We start from the raw sequence: 21,289 nt of genomic DNA, 5'->3' as shown, positions 1-21,289 counted from the left end.
AGACAATTCCAATTTTAAAATCCCAGTAAGTGTGTGTGTGTGTAACTAGCTGTCGAGACTGTGCTATGCTCTGTCGAGTCTGACTCTTCGCTGTCCCATGGGCTGTAGCCCCCCACAGACTCTTCTGTCCATGGAGTTTTCCAGACAAGAATACAGAAACAGGTTGCCACTCCCTACTCCAGGGCATCTCCCCAACCTAGGGATTGAACCCACATCTCTTGTACCTCCCTGCATTGCATACGGATTCTTACCACTGCACTACCTGGGTAATTTGGCATACTGATTCTAAAATTCATATGGACCAAAAAAAATATGTCAAGAACTTTTTCAAAAGGGAAAACATGATGGGAACTGCCTTACTAATTATAAAATATAATCTTTTAAAACAATTAAAATTAAAGAGTATACTAGTACAAAAATACTGACAGATCAATTTAAGAAAACAGGTTTTAGAAACAGAGCACTGTTTATAATATCGTTGTAACACTGTTTATTATGTTTCAATAAATGATCTTGAAACAACAGGTTAATTCTTTAGGGAGATAATATAGCCATTTCTACCTTACACCTAACACATATAAATTCAATAGCTTATAGAGCTAAAAGAAAAAAAAGTCTTAAAAGTAATTAGAGAAAATATTGTTACAATATTAGGATGAAGAAAATTTATGCTAAATAAGATACAAAATTATTGTATTGGGGGAGATTTCACTGTATTCTAACTTAAAATTCTTCTGAAACAAAACATCATAAACTAAATCTAACAGAAAACTGTATACTGAGAGAAGAGAATAACAATATACAAAAGAAGTGTCAGTCCCTCAAGTCGTGTCAGATATGCTTTGCGATCCCATGCACTGTAGCCCATCAGGCTCCTATGTCCAAGGGATTTCCCAGGCAAGAATACTGAAGTGAGTTGCCATTCCCTTCTCCAGGGGATCTTTCCAACCCATGTCTCCTGCATTGCAGGCAGATTCTTTACCATTTGAGCCACCAGGGAAGCCTGTAACAAGATACAAGAGTTCCTTCAAATCAATAAGAGCATAAAACAAAAACAAATTAAAAATAAGTTTAAAAATATATACAAACAGGGTATTCTCACACACTTGCTTATGAATCTCAGTGGGTATCGTATTTTTGTAGTATATGGCAAACCTATTTTCTTAACAATGAGAACTCTGCATACCTTTTACCCCAGTGATTACATTTCTAGATGTCTCAGAGAAATATTCACACACATGCACAAAGATATGTAACAATGTTCACACTGCAGCAACATTTGTGATAGAGAAAATTTGGAAATCATCCAAATTTCCACATAGAGAAAAACATGCAAATAAATTATCTCCTGGGCATACCATAGTATACTATATAACTTTCAAGACCTCATTTTCATATACAGAGATAAAATAATTAGCCACTCAGGTTCCATTCTTAAATTGCTATTTCTAGACCTAGATAGTGCTAAGTCATTACAGGTCAAAAAAGGGTACTTGGGAAGATAACCATGTAATTATATAACTTGTCATTACCTCCCAACTAAACCATGTAGTCTCTATTTATGTGTGTGTGTGACTGTGTATAAATTTTTGGAGGGGTAAGGCTCTTCTAAGATGTCTAAGAAAACCTCTCTCCCTTTAGCTTATTCAACCTGTCTACATCAATTTGGTTTCACCCTCTCATGGTTCCTGTACTGACTATAAAGACTGAAGTAGGGACTTCCCTAGCACTTCAGTGGTTAAGACTTGGTGCTTTCACTGTCATCTTAGGTTAGACTTCTGGTTGGGGAACTAAGATTCCCCCAAATCATACAGTATGACCAAAAAAAGAAAAAGAAATTAAAAGACTGAAGTAGGTTTCTTCAAACCAAGCCCAAGAATCAAGAAGGTGGTATTATTTTCTTATAATAAAGTAGCCACTCATTCATTTTTATTTGTTCCTTCATAAAATGAACCAAACTTTTGTGAAGCTACTTTCATTAAAATTACCACAGCTAAGAGTTCATTTATTTAAATGCAAAAATACATAAGAAATACTTGATACCACAAAGTCAGGGAAGGGTACTATCTGTCTAGACCTGGAATTAACAATTGAAGGCTAGAGTCTCAGTCATTAATTACTCTATACTTTAAACTGTATACATCTTTGCAGTTTAAAGCTGCAGACCTGGTTTAAGAAGTCCATAGAAGTATTAATTGTTATGCCCACCCAAACCACTAAAAATTAAATCTGTGTAGCTTTGCCTGTAAGTCCAGGGCAGTTATAACTCTAAAGTTGATATAGCCTGAGTCAGTCAAAGCCTTCTTACCCAAGCTGAATTAGTTTAAAGCTAACCATATAACTGTTTTAAAAAGAAAAAGAAACAAAAACTTACTGCATGGTACAATATAGTTCTTACAAACAACCAAGCTCAAAAAAATCCACATGGTTCTATACTTGTTAAAACATAATAGCAAGCCAACCCATTTAGGGACTACCAGAAGGCCTTTTTGTTCCCCAATAGCAGTCCATCCCTATTTCTCAAGATTCCTCATCTATGGATCAGTTGTTAGGTTATTAGGTGTAACTAACCATTTTAATAATGGTCCCATAGTGACCTGGTCAATATTCCCAACAAGAGTTGGAGACTATTTCTTCCCACTTATTGAATCTGGGCTAACTCCATAAGTGAAGTGAAGTCGCTCAGTCCTATTCTTTATGACCCCATGGACTGTAGCCTGCCAGGCTCCTCTGTCCATGGGATTTTCCAGGCAAGAATACCGGAGTGGGCTGCCATTTCCTTCTCCAGGGGATCTTCCCAACCCATGGATTGAACCTGGGTCTCCTGCATTGTAGGCAGACGCTTTTACTGTCTGAGCCAACTTTGCCTTTAATTTGTGGTGAAGTCCTAGAGTCTAGGCCTCAAGATGTCCTGCAGCTTCTCTCTTCACTCCTTTGGGACTTAACTGCCATGTCAAGAAGTTTAAACTAGACTATGCATGAGGACAGATTAAGTGCAGAGAGAAGGCCCACCTTCTAGCTATTCCCACCAAGGCCCTAGACATGTGATTAAAGCCATTTTAGATCCTCTAACTTCAATCGACCTACATAATGAATATAGCCACACAGGTAAGCCCCGATAACAGGAACAAAAAATTGCCCAGCCATCTGAGAGAACTGCAAGAACATAATAAATCATTGTTGCTGTCAGCCACTTAGATTTTGAGGTGGATTATTACAAGGCAATGCTAATATGCTTGCTGGCTTGCTTGCTCAGTCGTATCTGACTCTACAACCCTATGGACTGTAGCCTACCAGGCTCCTTTGCCCATGGGATTTTCCAGGCAAGACTACTAGAGTAGATTACCATTTCCTCCTTCAGGATATCTTCCTGACCCAGGGATCAAACCCACGTTTCCTGCACCTCCTGCATTGCAGGCAGATTTTTTACCACTGAGCAATCGAAGAAGCCCACTAAGACACTAGGAGGTCTCAAATAACTGAGCAAGTCCACTTCTAGATATATATACATATACCCAAATGAGTTTAGAGCAGGGACTAGAACAGAATTTGTAAACCCATGTTCAAAGCAGCATTATTAACAATAGCTAAAAAGAGGAAACAACTCAAATGTCTATCAACAGATGAACAAACAAGTTATGATATATACAAACAAAGGAATATTATTCAATCTTAAAAAGGAAGGCAATTCTAATACATACCACAACATGGATGAATTTTGAAGATATGCTAAATGAAATAAAGCAGATACAAAAGGACAAGCATTATATAATTCAACTTACATGAGGTACCCAGAGTAAATTCACAAATAGATAATAGAATGGTAGCTGTCAGGGGCTTGGAGGAGGAGAAGGAAATGGGGAGTTATTATTTCACAGTTTAGGATGAAAAAAGTTCTGGAGATGGACGGTAGTGATGGTTGTACAATGTGAATACTTAATGCCACTGAACAGTACACTTCAAATTGATTAAGGTAAATTCTGTTATGTACAGCGTGCCACAATTTTAAAAAAACACCTCTCGGACTTCCCTGGTGGTACAGTGGATAAGAATCTGCCTGCCAATGCAGGGGACAAAGGTTCAATCCCTGGTCCAGACAGATTTCACATACCACAGGGCAACTAAGCCCTTGCACTGCTACTACTGAAGCCTGCATGTCCAAGTCTGTGCTCCTCAATGAGAGAAACCACCACCACAAGGAGCCCAAGCAACGCAATCAGAGAGTCGCCACCACTCTCCACAACTAGAGAAGGCCTGTGTACAGAAACAAAGACCCAGTGCAACCAAAAATTAATTTAAAAAAATTTTTAAAAGCACCTCTCTTTCCCACTTGATTTCAGAATTAGATGAGAAAAAAAAAAAGGAAAAGAAAAAAGAGAGCAAAATGTCAGTTTTATCTCTGACATAAAGTTTGGTTGGAAAACATGGTTCAAAAGTGGTTTGGAAACAGCTTGCTAACACTCTCTTAATTGAAGTTATCCACTAGAACTATTTCCCCCAAAATGGAGAGCATGTCCCGCACTCAGTTTACTGCACTAGCCAAGAATATGGCAAAATACTGACTGTCTGCAGGCTAGAATGAAGCAAGAAATGAAAAGGTTAGACTGACCATGCTGGTCATTCTACTGCACTCACTAATCTACTGTACTCACTAACTTCCTCCTGTGAAAGAGAAGAAGAGGTAGAGAAAGAAGCTAAGAGTGTTACCATAGTCGAGTTCCTCTACACTGACCCAGTGTTCCCATATTATAAAGTAGTTTCAAAAGAAAGAAAACAAAGGGGAAGAATTACAGAAAAAAATTCAATAAGAATTTCCTAGGACTGAAAAACGTACATTCTAAACTGATTAAGGAATGAAGATACAAGAAAACAACTGAACTGATAGATTTATTGATGAATTTGACTTAGAAGTTTTAAAACTTAAAGGCATTTAAAAACTCTGACAAAGAATTAGGGTAGAACTCACGTTAGATCACAAAGCACTGAACAAAATAATAATCAGGCATCTAGGATATGATGCATAAGCAACAACAAAAATAAACTAATTATCAAAATTTAAAACTTTTGTGCTTCAAAGGATACCATCAAGGGAAAATTGTTGCAAATCATTTATCTAAGAAGACCTATATCTAGAATATACAAAGAACTATTACTACTCAAAAATATTAAAGATGGACAAAGGATTTAGACAGATACTTGTCCAAAGAAGATACACGTAAGATAAGAAGATGCTATGTTGCTTCAGTTGTGTCCAACTCTTTGTGACCCCATGGACTGTGGCCTGCCAGGTTCTTCTGTCCATGTGATTCTCCAGGCAAGAATACTGGAGTGGGTTGCCATGTCCTTCTCCAGGGAATCTTTCCAACCCAGGGATCGAACCCAAGTCTCCCGTGTCTCCTGCATTGGCAGTTGGGTTCCTTACCACTAGTGCCACCTGGGAAGCCCCCAAGATAAGAATATGACAGATGACTAATAAGTACATGACAAGATATTTAAAATCATCAGCCATCAAGGAAATGCAAATGACAATGAGATACCACTTATACCCTCTAGGGTGGCTATAATCAAAAAGAGAGTGGCAAATGTTGGTGAGGATACAGAGAAATTGGAAATCACACACACTGCTGGAAGAAAGGTAAAATGGTATAGTCACTTTGGAAAGCAGTCTGAAAGATCCTCAAATGGTTAAGTGCTTTCCATGTGATCCAGTAGTTCTATTCCTATTTATTATATATTCTAAATAAATGAAAACAAATGAAAAAATTAAACATAAATGTTCATAGCAGCATTATTCAAAACAGTCAATAAGTATACATCAATTGCTGAATGGACAGACAAAATATATCCCATACAATGGATTGTGTGTTAGTTGCTCAGTTATGCCTGACTCTTTGTGACCCCATGGACTGTAGCCCACCAGACTACTCTGTCCGTGGAATTCTCCAGGCAAGAATACTGGAGTAGGTTGCCATTTCCTTCTTCAGGGGATCTTCCCTGACCCAGAGATCGAACCCGGGTCTCCTGCATTGCAGGCAGATTCTTTACCATCTGAGCCACCAGGGAAGCCCATACCATGAATTAGTCAGTAATAAAAGAAATAAAAGTACTGCTGCACCCAACAATATGGGTGAACTTAAAAACATTATGCTAAGTGAAAGTAGTCAATCATAAAAGATGACATATTAAATGATTCCACTTATATGAAATGTCCAGTATACACAGAGACACAGAAAGTAGAAAGACTTCTAGAAAGTAGATCTAGAGAGACAGTGGATTAGAGACAGAAAATAGATTTGTCTTTGTCTAGGGCATGTGTGGGTTGGCGCACTGGGAAGGCTGACAGTAAGGGGTGTGGGATTTCTTTCTTTCTTTTTTTTAATTTATTTATTTGGCTGTGTTGGGTCTTAGGTGTGGCATGTGGGATCTAGTTCCCTGACCAGGGATCAAACCTAGGTCCCCTGTATTGGGAGCATGGAGTTTTAGCCACTGGATCACTAGGGAAGTCCCTGGGGTTACTTTTTGTGATATTGAAAATGTTCTAAAATTCTGATAATGAATGCACAACTCTGTAAATATACTAAAAGCTAGGGAGCTGCACACTTTAAATGGGTGAATTGGATGGTATGTGAATTATATCTCCATAAAACTGTTTTCAAAAATAAGGCAATTTTTATGTAATTAGCCTCCAACTAATAAAAATAAATGGGAAAAAAATAAGGCAATTTTTAATGCTACAGAAAACAAAGTTCTTTGAGAAGGAAAATGTAATCATAATAGACTATATGTTTCAGTATGAACAATATATTGAGTTATAAATAACTGAATACTGGTTGATAAAAAAAATTCGGATGTATTTTAGAATAGATAGAGGAAGTAAGGTATTACAATCTAAGATTCATTTTCAAAAAAGGCCTATTAATGAAAAATGCCCTCAAACTAATCGGTTTTTACTTTTTTAAGGAAATAGCAACCCACTCTAGTATTCTTGCCTAGAGGTTCCATGGACTGAGGAGCCATGAGGCTGCAAAGAGCTGGACACGATTGAGTAACTAACACTTTACTTTTTTAAGTGGTTGGAAAAACCCAACAAAAGATTAGTATTTCATGATACATGAAATTATCTAAAATTCAAATTTCAGTGTCCATAAATAAAGTTTTACTGGAACACAGCCGCACTCATTCATTTACTTAATTGTCTATAACTGATTTTGAGCCACAATGGAAAAATGGGGTAGTTGTGAGACAGCACATGTAGTATTTTCACTGCTTTGCACTGCTGCTTGACACTCAAAGTGTCAGCAATGTATTTATAACTCAACAACATTACAGTATAACTGTACTATAACTTTTTCTTCACAACAGCAGCATGTATCTATCACGTCCAAATAAGGAAAGGAGAATGTGGAATTCAAACGTCACACTTTTAATGTAGATTTTGCTATTAAATTCTTATCTTCAATATAGCCATTTGCTCTTGGAGACTTCACAATCATTAATTCTGTTAATTTCTGTGAGAAATAGTTGATTTTTTCTTTTTGACGGCTCTGTGTACTTTGCAAGATCTTAGCTCCCCGACCAGGAACTGAACCAGGTCAGAGCAGTGAAAACGCCAAGTCCTAACCACCGGACAATCAGGTAATTCCCAGAAGCCGAATATTTTTAATTTCCCTTACTCCAGAGGAAGCAGTTTGATGGCTTAGCAATAGGAACATTTTATTGCAATGTTTTGAGCTCAGAGTAGAAAAAAAGCTTTTCTGAAGAAAAACCTTCAACCACTATTAAATACCAGATGGCTTTGGAAGTTAGTTTTTGCTGCAGTCTTCATAATGTTTCTTAATGATTTCAACCATAAATTATCAAATTGCTTATATGCAAAACTTATGTTTCAAAAACAGTTACCTTAATTACAAGCAGTGGCAAGCCACTTTATACATTTACTGTGCTGTCAAAAGAAGAAGACCTATCTCCTTTCCTACACAAATTGGCCACAGATTGTTTTCTAAGCAAACTACGCTGGCAGCAGTGTTTTTCACATGTTGGTGCAAGCACAAAGGAAATTTCCTTATTTCAAAGTATTTTTTAACTGTGCAACTGAGGACCTTCCATCTACTTTTCAATCAGAAGTGATTAATCTACACTGTAATGACATTCTAAACAGCAAATGTCAGAGAAGAACCTAACAGAATTCTATAAATGCCTTCCAAGTAATGAATATTATCAAATAAAATCAAACACTCATAGACTAATACCAGTATCTGGCAATACCTGGCAGTGTAAAAACATATTTTCAAAGATGAAATATATAAAAAATACACTAGAAGGGATCAACAGCAGAATAACTGAGACAGAAGAAAGGATAAGTGAGCTGGCAGGCAGAGTGGTGGAAATAACTGTGATGAAGCAGTGTAAAGAAAAAAGAACGAAAAGAAGTAAAGATACCCTCAGAGTCTTCTGGGACAACATTAAAAGCACCATCATTCAGCAGAGCTAGCAGTAAAGAATCCACCTGCTAACGCGGGAGATGAAAGAGACACAGGTTCAATCCCTGAATCAGGAAGATCCACTGGAATAAGAACTGAACGCACACAGAAAAGAAGAGAAAGTATCTGAGAAAATATTTGAAGAGATTATAGTCAAAAACTTCCCTAACAAGGGAAAAGAAATAAGACACCCAAGTCCAGGAAATGCAGAGTCCCATTCAGAATAAATCCAAGAAGAAAGGTACTGACACACACAGTAACCAAACTAACAAAAATACTAGGAAAAAAATATTATCAGCATCAGTGAAAAAGCAACAAATAACATACAAAAGAATCACCATAAGGTTATCAGTCTATTTTTCCGCAGAAACTCTACAGGCCAGAAGGGAGTAGCAAGATAAAGGGACAAAAGGGAAAAACATACAACAAAGATTACTCTACTCAGCAAGGATCTCATTCAGATTCCATGGAGAAACCAAAAGCTTTTATAGACAAACAAAAGCTAGGATTTAGAAAAGGCAAAGGAACTAGAGATCAAATTGCCAACATCCACTGGATCATCAATAAAGCAAGAGAGTTCCAGAAAAACATCTACTAGTTTTTTACTGACTATGCCAAAGCCTGTCACTGTGTGGATCACAACAAACTGTGGAAAATTCTTAAAGAGACGGGAATACCAGACCACCTTACCTGGCTCCTGAGAAATCTGTAAGAAGGTCAAGAAGTAACAGTTAGAACCAGGCATAGAACAACAGACTGGTTCCAAATTGGGAAAGCAGTACATCAAGGTTGTCTACTGTCACCCTGATTATTTAACTTACATGCAGAGTACATCAGTGAAATGCCAGGCTGGATGAAGCACAAGCTAGGATCAAGACTGCTGGGAGAAGTATCAATAACCTCAGATATGCAGACGACACCACCCTTATGGCAGAAAGCAAAGAAGAATTAAAGAGCCTCTTAATGAAAGTGAAAGAGGAGAGTGAAAAAGTTGGTTTAAAACTCAACATTTAAAGAACTAAGATCATGGCATCTGGTCCCAATACTTCATGGCAAATAGATGGGGAAACAATGGAAACAGTGAGAGACTTTATTTTATTTTCTTGGTCTGCAGATGGTGACTGCAGCCATGAAATTAAAAGACGCTTGCTCCCTGGATGAAAAGTTATGACCAACCTAGATAGCATATTAAAAAGCAAAGACATTACTTTGCCAACAAAGGTCCATCTAGTCAAAGCTACGGTTTTTCCAGTAGTCATGTATGGATGAGAGAGTTGGACTATAAAGGAAGCTGAGAGCTGAAGAATTGATGCTTTTGAACTGTGGTGTTGGAGAAGACTCTTGAGAGTCCCTTGAACTGCAAGGAGATCAAACCACTCCATCCTAAAGGAAAGCAGTCCTGAATATTCATTGGAAAGACTGATGTTGAAGCTTAAACTCCAATACTTCGGCCATCTGATGTGAAGAACTGACTCACTGGAAAAGACCCTGGTGCTGGGAAAGACTGAGGCAGGAGGAGAAGGGGATGACAGAGGATGAGATGGTTGGATGGCATCACTGACTCAATGGATATGAATCTGGGTAAACTCCAGGAGGAGTTGGTGATGGACAGGGAAACCTGGCATGCTGCAGTCCAGAGGGTCAGGGTCGCCAAGATTTGGATGTGACTGAGTGACTGAACTGAACTGAAAAACTAGGAGAATTCAGCAACACCAAACCAGCTTTACAACAAATGCTAAAGGAATTTCTCTAGGTGGAAGACACAAAAGAAAAAGACCTACAAAACAAACCCAAGCAATTAAGAAAATGGTACAAGGAACATATATAACAATAGTCACCTTAAATGTAAATGGATTAAATGCTCCAACCAAAAGACAGACTGGCTGAATGAATACAAAAATAAGACCGCATATATGCTATCTACAGGACACCCACTTCAGACCTAGGAAAACATACAGACTGACAGTTGGGGGATGGAAAGTTATTTCATGCAAACAAAAACCAAAAGAAAGCTGGAGTAGCAATACTAATATCAGACAAAATAGACTTTAAAATAAAGACTTAAAAAGGAAGGACACTACGTAATGATCAAGGGATCAATCCAAGAAGAAGATAAACAACTGTAAATATTTATGCATCCAACATAGAAGCACCTCAATACATAAGGAAAACGCCAACAGTCACAAAAGGGGAAATCAACAGTAACACTGGGGAATTTAACATTCCACTTACACCAATGCACAGATCATCCAGACGAAAATTAATAAGGAAACACAGGCCTTAAATGACACATTAGACCAGATAGACTGAATGGACATTTACAGACATTCCATCAGAATGCAGCAGAATATACTTTCTTCTCAAGTACACACACAACATTCTCCAAGATAGATCACATCTTGGGTCACAAACCAAGCCTCAGTAAATTTAAGAAAACTGAAATTGCATCAAACATCTTTTCATACCACAGTGTTATGAGATTAGAAACCAATTACAGGAAATAAACTGTTAAAAAAAAAAAAAAACAGACAAATGGAGGCTAAACAATATGCTACCAAATAACCATGAGATCATGGAAGAAATCAAAGAGGAAATAAAAAATTACCTCAAAACAAATGACAACAAATTTACAACCCAAAACCTATGGGATTCAGCAAAAGCAATTCTTTTTGGCCACCTTGAAAGTCTGACCTCTTACTTTCTCAACACAGGCCAGGGAACCATGGACTTTACCTCCAAGCATGCGGTCAGCTACTTCTAGAATGCTCAGAGCTTCTACCCCACACTGGCCAAGGGTAGCCTCATCTTCTAAGGGTGTCCCTGCCACGAGCAGGACTTGATCTGCTGGAGCAATGCCCTCCAACAAGGCTACAAAAGCCTTGATCTGGGCAAGTGTCTCCTGACCAGTTACCTCAAGAGTGTGTAGCTCCTGGGCACGGACAAAAAGCTGCATGTTGGTGACTAGATTGCAGACACCACTGCCACTACCACAAAGATGACATTAAGAAAGGGCAAAAGCAATTCCTAACAGTGAATTTTATAGCAAAATAATCTTAACTCAAGGAATAAGAAAAATCTCAAATAAACAACCTAATCTTACACCTAAAACAACTAGAGAAAAAAATATAAACAAAACCCCAAGTTAGAAGAAAAGATATCATAATGATAAGAGCAGAAATAAATGAAATAGAAATGAAGAAAAAATAGCAAAGAGCAATGAAACTAAAAGCTGGTTTTCTGAGATGACAAACAATATCGATAAACCTTCAACCAGACTCATTAAGGAAAAAAGGGAGAGGACTCAAATCAATAAAATAAGAAATGAAAAAGGAGAAGATACAACAGACACCACAGAAATACAAAGGATCATAGAAAGCTGTTACAAGGAACTAAATGCCAATAAAATGGATAACCTGGAAGAAGTGGACAAATTCTTAAAAACGTACAACCTTCCAAGACTGAACCATGCAAAAACAGAAAATATGAACAGACCAAGCACTAGTAATGAAATTGAAACTGTGATTAAAAATCTTCCAATAAACAAAAGTCCAGAACCAGAAGGCTTCACAGGTGAATTTTAACAAACATTTAGTGAAAAGCTAACACCTCAAACTCTTCCAAAAAACTGCAGAGGGAGAAACACTCTCAAGCTCGTTTCATGAGACCACAATCACCCTGACACCAAAACCAGAGAAAGATACCACACAAAAGAAGAAAATACAGGCCAAGATGGCTACATAGCAAGGTGGCTGGGCAGAGGTTTGTGCCTCCCACAGCAACCATGGCGTATACCAGCCTCACCATGCCTCTCATCATGATAAGCATGTTCCGGGGCATTGTCGGCTTCCTGGTGCCCTGGTTCATCTCTAAAGGTCCCAGATGGGGAGTCATCATCACTGTTAGTGATCTGTTCAGTTTGCTGCTATCTCTTTTGGTTGATTGCAATTCTGGCCCAATCCAGCTCTCTCTTTAGACCACAGTTGAAAAATGAAACCATCTGGTATCTCAAGTATCACTGGCCTTGAGAAAGAAGACCTCCTTGCCGGTACTCAGTCACTGATATCAAGGAGAGAACTCCTCTAAATGCAAAATCACCTCTATACCCAGACCACCTCCCTTGACTTGCCCACTGTGGCCATCAGTTGCCTTAAATGTTCACCCACATTTGAATATCTTATTCTACAATGCAGTATTTTTTTCAATTACCCTTTTTACATTTTGATAAATGATGTGCCTATTTAATCTAAACTGCGCTGCCTCTGTAAAATGTGTGTGTACTCTTCTGAAATGAAAAATGTTGATCTTCTGAGAAATAAAAATGTTATTACTCTCTTCTCGGAACAGATGGATTTGAAGACGGTGCCTGCCTGCTCACAAAATGAGAATCAGTGAAGTGTTTAGGAACTGTTACATGACAATAAGTCTCCCATTGGGCAGTCAGTAGGAGAACACGTTCAAGGGAAAAGTCTGTCCCACAGAATTGAACCAAAGTGTATTATACCAAAATATTTTGGGGATGAATTTCTTATTTCTGCCATCTTTTGGAATAAACTATTTTTCTGCTTTCTATACGGAAAAAAAAAAAAAAATGGTTCGATAGCATCATCAACTCAATGGACATGAATCTGAGCAAACTCCAGGAAGTACTGGAGGACAGAGCCTGGTCCATGGGGTCACAAAGAGTCGCACATGACTTAATGACTGAACATCATCATCATCACTGATAAACACAAATTTGCAACAAGATACTAGCAAACAGAATCCAACAACATATTAAAAGGATCATACATCATGATCAAGTGGGATTACCCCAGGTTTGCAAGGATTCTTCAATATATGCAAATCAACCAATGTGATACATCATATTAACATACTGACATGATACTACACATGAAGTGAAGTAAAGTGAAAGTCGCTCAGTCATATTCGACTCTGCAACCCCATGGACTATATAGTCCATGGAATTCTCCAGGCCAGAATACTGGAGTGGGTAGCTGTTCTCTTCTCCAGGGCATCTTCTCAACCCAGGGATAGAACCCAGGTCTCCCGCATTGCAGGTGGATTCTTTACCAGCTGAGCCACAAGGGAAGCCCAAGAATACTGGGATGGGTAGTATATCCCTTCTCCAACAGATCTTCCCAACCCAGGAATCGAACCAGGATCTTCTCCTGCATTGCAGGCAGATTCTTTACCAACTGAGCTACCAGGGAAGCCCCAATACTACACACAGAAAATCCTAAAGATGCCACCAGAAAACTACTAGAGCTAATCAATGAATCTGGTAAAGTTGTAGGATACAAAATTAACACACAAAAACCTCTTACATTCCTATATACTCACAACAGAAGATCAGAAAGAAAAATTAAGGAAACAATCCCATTTACCACTGCATCAAAAAGAATAAAATACCTAGGAATAAACCTACCCAAAGACACAAAAGACCTGTATTCAGAAAACTACATGACCCTCCTGTGCCCAGTGCAAGAGCTCCAATAAAATCTCACCTGAATTTCTGGTCTATCAATTTCTATTGATGGGAAAAGGCCAAGAACCCTGGTCAGTTTATGGCACCCAATATAGGGAAGTGCCCTTCTGAGGCAAGGATCTGGGAACACCCAAACCACAGAATGCAGCTTTCCCATAGGTGACAAGTGCCCACCTTAACCTCTTGTTTCAGTGTCACCACATGTGGACTTCCATGCTGCAACGGGGGTTAAGAACCCATCTGGCAATGCATGGTACCCAAGTTCAATTCCTGGCAAGGGAACTAAGATTTGATATGTCACACCACAACTAAGCCCATGCACTGCAACTACTGAGCCCAAGCACCACAGAGAGTCCGCAATGGATGATCTCACACAATGCAATGAAGATCCTGTGCCACTAAATAAATATTTAAAAAAAAGAAAGAAAGAAAACTATATGCTATTGATGAAATAAATCAAAGGCAAGTCAGAGAGAGATAAATATCGTATACTAATGCATACATACAGAATCTAGAAAAATGGTACTTTAGAATTTATCTGCAAGGCAGCAATGAAGAAACAGACAAAGAAAATAGACTTACGGACATGGGGAGAAGGGAGGACAGGATGAGATGTATGGAGAAAGTAATATGGAAACTTACATACGTAAAATAAATAGGAATTTACTGTATGTCTCAGGAAACTAAAACAGGGGCTCTGTATCAACCTAGAGGGGTGGAATGGGGTAGGAGATGGGAGGGAGGTTTAAAAGGGAGGGGATTTATGTATACCTATGGTTGATTCATGTTGAGGTTTGACAGAAAACAACAAAATTCTGTAAAGCAAATATCCTTCAAATAAAAAATAAATTAATTCTTAAAAACTGCATAAAAATAAATAAATTTTAAAAATCATTTTATCTGTGAAATATGGATTTTACTTTAAAGAATCATTAAATACAGAAATAAAATGTCCAAACTCTAAAAAACAAAGAAAAGAAATCAAAGACAACACAAACGGAAAGACAGACCATGTTCTTGGATTGGAAGAATAAAGCTGTGAAAATGACTATACTACTCGAAGAAATCTACAGATTCAATACAATCTCTATAAATTACCAATGGCATTTTTCACAGAACTACAACAAAAAATTTTATAATTTGTATGGAATTATACAAATTATACAAAAGACCCCAAATAGCCAAAGCAATCTTGGCTTGCACAAGCAGAGAAATGGGTCTTATGTGTATAGACAGTTGATTTATTAACAACAGAAGAGAAGGCACACAAAGACTCAAATAAAGTCCCTATCTACAAAAATTTCAGCATGATAGAGGGGAAAGACAAAGTAGTACTTAGAAAAATACAAAATACCTTGAAAAAATTGCTACAGGGGCACACAAGAGTGTAAATAACTCACATGTAGGAGGGGAAGACTGAATGGAGAGTTAAAAGGTTCACAGAGGAGGTAATGTTTGACCAAAGAGTATAGCATGTGCCAAGAAAAGTAGCACAAAACCATATTAACAGATGGTAAAGCTGGAAAGTTAAGAACCAAAAAATGGAGGCACTTAGACCTTATCTGCCATGGTAAGAACTTTGCTTAGAAGGAACTGAATGAGAGAACACAATTCATTTATAGTCTAGTTAGTGCTCAGTACTTGCTCAGTAGTATGTTTTCATAAAATAGTATTTAACACAGGGCTACTATAAAGATTAAATGAGATATTATATAAATTTTTTAGTACCTAGTAAGAATCCAGCAAATACCAGTTATTTCAGGAGAACAAAGATCATCGGTGGTGGTGGTAATAAAAATATAAAACTTCTGTAAACACATCTCTAGAATACCAAGTGAACTTTTCAAACTACAATCAACTTCCAACCTTTCTGCAAAGTTTAATTCCGGTCCAACCATATAACTAAGCCCATCATCCCTGCCACAAAAAAAAAAAAAAAAGAGAGAAATACACACACACTAGAAAGGGATTATAATCTACTCAGTTTCCTTTGAGTTGGATAGGCTTAAATGACTGACTTTGTTCTAGGAACCAGTATGAATGTAAGACCTATGTCAGAGTGGAAGTCCCAGAACAAAACATCTTGTCTGCCAGTTCTCCCGATTAAAGAATATCCTAGAAAAAAAGTCAAATCACCAAAAGTTATCCTACATATCTATCAAAACCATTATGATTGAGTCTACACCCAAAGGATTCAGTTGAGAATAAAGATTTCTAAGTTAAAGAAAATCTGACAATCTAGACTATAAAATGCTAACGATTAAATTATGATATATCTATACCTTGGACTTCTAACTAGACAAAATATATTGAAAAGCACAACAAGAAAATGCTCACACAATTGCTCAATATGGTATTATACCATTTTAAAACTATAAATTAAACCTGCATAGCAAAAAAGAAATAAGGTTATAAAAAACATTGCCAGTGGTTAGTGCTGGACAGAATAATTGTAGGAAATTAAAAATTTTTCTTATCTAAATTTCCTGCAAGAAACAAATAATACTTTGTCTATTGATCAATTTTTTAATTACTAAAAAGTAAACAACTCAACTCTCCACTTTTCTCTAGAAATAAGCTTGCTTAATATCATTTCTAATCATTTCTGTGCATATCTAAACACAAGAAAATTATATTTTAGGCAAATATATAACGGGAAGTGTTATTTTCTGGGGTATTTTTCTTTATAAAAATGGAATTGTACAATATATTTTGGTTTGCAACTGGCCTTTTTCATTCAATAGTAAACCATGGGACATTTCTCCATATTGATATATAAAACCATTTATCCTTACAGCTATATACCATTTTCACTGTAGAATGGTATAATAACAATTTTTAGCCAAAGAATGGACAATAAAGTTATTGCCAATTCTTTGCTATTACAGTGCTGTAAATATCATTTAATAATTGTGAACATATTAAAACAATAATGGCTAACATCTGAATGCTTATTATATGCCAACTGCCACAAGCTTTTATATGAATTAACATACTACAATATCACTATTCATATTATTATTATTATTTGTATAACACATTTTTTTTTCTGTAACCTGCCTATTCATGCTTGTTTCCTCTGAAAATTGAGTTCTTTTTTTAAAAATTGGCCAGGATACAAATTTGATCTAAAAAGTTTCTAGCAGAATATTCCCAGGAGTTCCAAGAAAATGTCTGGCATACGGGCATTTATACATTCCACAAATACTATCTGAGAAGCTATGAGTGAGCAAAACAGACTTGAACTCTGGACTCTTAAGTTTTTAGCCTAACAAACACTGGGTTAATAAGAGGAAAGCAAAAAAGAGTGACCAGGGGAACACATCAATTAGAGAAACACTACACCAGTCAATACACAATTATAATTACCTCTTTAAAACAGTCTTGCCTCATCCTGTGGATCTTAGCTACTACTGATACTTTCAGCTTAATCTTAAAATACTGCTTTACTTATACAATTTTCATGCTGAAGAACTCATTAACTTCTCTCTTTAGTATTTCCCAAGTATACCTAACTCATTCTCTACACTATTTCAAACCTTTACCACTAAAGGCTTTCCTTATGTTTCCCACTACTTCCCCTACAACTTCTTAGAGGACCACTTAGGTAGACCTCAGTACCTACTTCACAGGAAAAAAAAAAAGTCCCTAATCCTTCCAGAAGAGAAAGAAATCAACACTTACCAAGCATTTATACAGATCACTTAAAAAAAAAAAAGCAGAAGAGATGTCCTGGAGGTATGATTAACATTTCAAAAAAGCTTAAAACAAATTACACAGAGAAGTACAATTCCACAGGCTATTACTTAATAAATGCAGATTGGTAAACAATTATTTCAAGGTGTTATTTTTAACAAAAAATATTCTAATCAAGTCCACCTCTGGTACTTAATCAAACATTCAAAAGATAAATAAATTATAATAACGATGGATGTGAACTGTAATGGATTATGTATAAAGTCCCAGTGAAATACACTGAAAGGTAGGATTAATTCCACCTGGAAAGGCTTCACAGAGATAACATTTGAGCAGGTTCTGGAAGAATAATTCAGATCTTTGGTTGTACATACCTCCTGTCTACTTCTGGTTACAAAATTCAGAGAATTAACTTTGGGATGGGTAAATCTTTAAAAAGCATCTAGTATCCAGGTTTTCCATCTTCGTTTTAAAGTAACAAAATCTTTCCTTTAAAAGTCTAACTGAAAACTTTAGTATATAGAACAGATAAACGTGGACCTGCTCTTTTGAAAGAAGAGGAAGTTATTGGAAAACATTGCTAGTCTTAATCAACTCCCTTCACTTTAAAATAAGAAAACTGAGACACTAAGAAGGACAATGATTTGGCAAAAGACCACAAAAATGTAGAAATGCAACAACTACTCAAAGAATACCTTTTAAGCATTATCTTCTCTTTGAAGTCTTTTTCTAACTTTCTCCCCAGGTTGAGTTTTACCACTTCTCACTTTATTCCTTGCTATACCCAGAACATGCTTCTATTTTGTTTTCTATAAAACTCCAGTGCTCTAATTATATCTTTTTAATGTGTCTATGTCCCTCTACTATAGTGGAAGCTCCCTGAAGGCAGGGACTGTCTTAATCATCTTTGTATACCCAGTATGCAGAATAAAATATCATTTATTAAGCTACATTCCAACCACGTCTCGGAAAAGAATTAAAGATATCTCATATCTTTATGTGTGCATAAAACACAGTAAGACTTTAGTATTTTTCAAATGAATTTGCCAAAAATTAGGTCGTTAAATGATATATTGAAAGCAATTAGAACAACATCTGACACACAGAGTACTTTCTGTAAACATTACCTGATATTATGTAAGTTTATATAGGTAAAAAAAAAAAAAACAAAACCTGAAGCTATTATTTAATCTGGATGGCAAAAACTAAATAACTTTTCTCAAAGTTTTAATTAGCTCTAATATAACTACATTTTTGATGAGAAGGAGGGAAAATCTGGCCTATTCATAAAGACCTACCGCCTGGGAAAAACAGTATAAAGAGTTGTGTTCTGTTAATCTCTAGACTTAGACTGAAGGAAGAAATTAGGCCTATCTTCAATTTAGGGCTAAAACACTTCTTTCTCTACCTTAGTTTCAGTAACCTATACATTGGGAGTGATGGGGAGTGAAAAAGATTATCTCTAAGGTTCTTTCCAGCTCTAACAATGTAGGGGCATAAAACAAATTAAAAACCAGAATGCTTCAGGTTCCAACTCAATATGAATAAAAACTTTATAAAAATCAGTAAATGGTGCACTGGATTTGGTGTCAGATGGACAGGGTGTTCATATCAACTCTATAATTATTTAGGTGTGTAATTTTAAGCAAGAAGCAAACTCTCTGGATCTCAGTTTTCTCAACCTTTAAAATAAAGTTGGACAATATAATCTCTCTTTAAAATACATTATAGTTATGGCATTCTATGGAATAAGTTACATGTGAAGAAAATATTTAGGGGGGATTGTTATTACAGATGTTTAGAGGATTATGGTAAAAACCAAAAATTGAAATATTCAGGATTGTGAGAAATCTTAAAAGTCTTCTCTGACTCACCCAAATGACACTCAAGATCTCTCCAATATATTCTTAGAAGAGGGCACCCAACCATTCTTAGCAATGAGAAACAACCCATGGAAATAAGTTACCTCATCTTAGGCCAACTCTAATACCTAAGTTCTTTAACTGAAACTACATGATCCTCTAGTAACTTACAGCCATTAGTTTTACCCCTTTCAATTACAGGCACCTCAAGTAGTTGTGGATAGTGACACTATGCCCCTTACATATCCTCTTCAAAATTAAAACCCCCAGCTCCTTCAACCTTTCCCTAAATATAATACCAAGTGTCCCTGACCACCCAGCCTGCCTTCCTCAGAAAAACCCCATTCTTGAATAGTATGGAAGTTCCTTAAAAAAGTAAAAACAGCGCTATCAAATGACACTACAGTCCCACTCCTAGGCACATACTTGCACCCCGAGTGCTCACTGCAGCACCGTTTACGACAGCCAAGACACGGAAGCAATCTAAATGTCCACGGACAGAGGAATGAATAAAAGACGTAGTACATACATACGATGGAATATTACTCAACCATTAAAAAGAATGAAGTAATGGACCTAGAAGAGTGTCATACTGAGTGAAGTCAGAGAGAGAAGGATAAATACCATATGATATCCCTTATATAATCTAAAAAGAAAAAAAAAAGATACAAATGAACTTAAAAAACCTGAAACTCTTAGGCTTAGAAAACGAACTTATGGCTGTCTGGTGGAAAAAGGGAATTTGGTACATACTGCTATAGTTAAAATGGATAACTAACAGGTATTGGATAGCACACGGAACTCTGCTCAACGTTATGTGGCAGCCAGGATGGGTGAGCGTTTTGGGGGAGAACGGATACATGCATTTGTATGGCTGAATTCCTTGTTTGTTCACTTGAAACTACTACAACACTGTTAATCCGCTATACCGCAATACAAAATAAGAAGTTTTTTTTAAAAAGTGAAGAAAAACCTCCATTCTCGCCTGAGACAATGTCAAAACTACTCGAACAAACCCTCCCCATTCTGACTTCCTGATTCCTGATGGAACCCAAGATCTCCCCCTCTTAGAGCTGACACCACATAGATGCCCCTAACTGCCACCTCCATCCAAGCAAGTTTTTGGGGTGGGAAATAGTGCCCCTGACGCTCCTTCGGAAGATTAGGATAAACGAAGGGACCACAGCAGGAACAGAGAGGCCCGCCTCCTGCTCTTCTCCCGGGTTCAAGCCTCCTCCCTTACCGGTACTGCTTGGGGTCGCTGGGAGACTTAATGATCTCAGGGTCTCCGGCATTATTGACAGGCCCCCTCCGTCCCTCCTCCTCAGATTCATCGGCTCCGAGACGGGCAACCCGGCCGCTCTCGCCCAAATCTTGTCCATTGGGCTGCAGGTCAGGGCAGCTGCAGGTGGACTTCGCCTTGTTCCTTCCAGGCATGGTCAGTGTAGGAAAGCGTCTGGCAGCCGCCGAGTTTTCACACCGACCCCGCGCTTCTATTCTCCAAAGCGCCGCGAGCTCCCGCCCGGCCTCACACAACTTCCTCCCGGTGGCACAGACTGCAGCAACCGCAACTCTCCTCAGCATTCACTACCAAACCGGAACGCTGGGCATGCCGTACCCTAGGGTCCACCTCCTCCTCCTACTCCTCCAGCCGCTCCTCCTCCTCCGCGTTCCAGAGGCGGTGGCGGCCGGCGCTGTTGCTGCCGCAGCCGCTGAGGTGGACAGGCCTGAACCCCTCCCCCAATTCGGTCTCCCTCAAGCCAACT

General features: G+C 37.6%; 1 protein-coding gene and 1 pseudogene across 2 annotated transcripts in view; one reads left to right on the top strand and one right to left on the bottom strand.

Annotated features, from left to right (window-relative positions):
• The window catches only part of NRDC (nardilysin convertase), a 100,620-nt gene extending 79,354 nt beyond the window's left edge, over nucleotides 1–21,266 (bottom strand). Inside the window, exon 1 of one of the 2 annotated variants that reach the window (XM_065913231.1) lies at nucleotides 20,767–21,266. In XM_065913231.1, the coding sequence (XP_065769303.1) occupies nucleotides 20,767–21,107 (341 nt within the window). In that variant the 5' untranslated portion in view covers nucleotides 21,108–21,266. The remainder of the gene's footprint in view (nucleotides 1–20,766) is intronic. The other variant, XM_065913239.1, reaches the window with a different exon arrangement.
• LOC136164298 (V-type proton ATPase subunit e 1 pseudogene) lies at nucleotides 12,262–12,505 on the top strand (annotated as a pseudogene).
• Nucleotides 21,267–21,289: the final 23 nt, after the last annotated feature.

Source organism: Muntiacus reevesi, chromosome 1 (assembly GCF_963930625.1).
Source record: "Muntiacus reevesi chromosome 1, mMunRee1.1, whole genome shotgun sequence".
NCBI lineage: Eukaryota > Metazoa > Chordata > Mammalia > Artiodactyla > Cervidae > Muntiacus > Muntiacus reevesi.
This window is presented reverse-complemented; position numbering and strand designations above follow the sequence as displayed.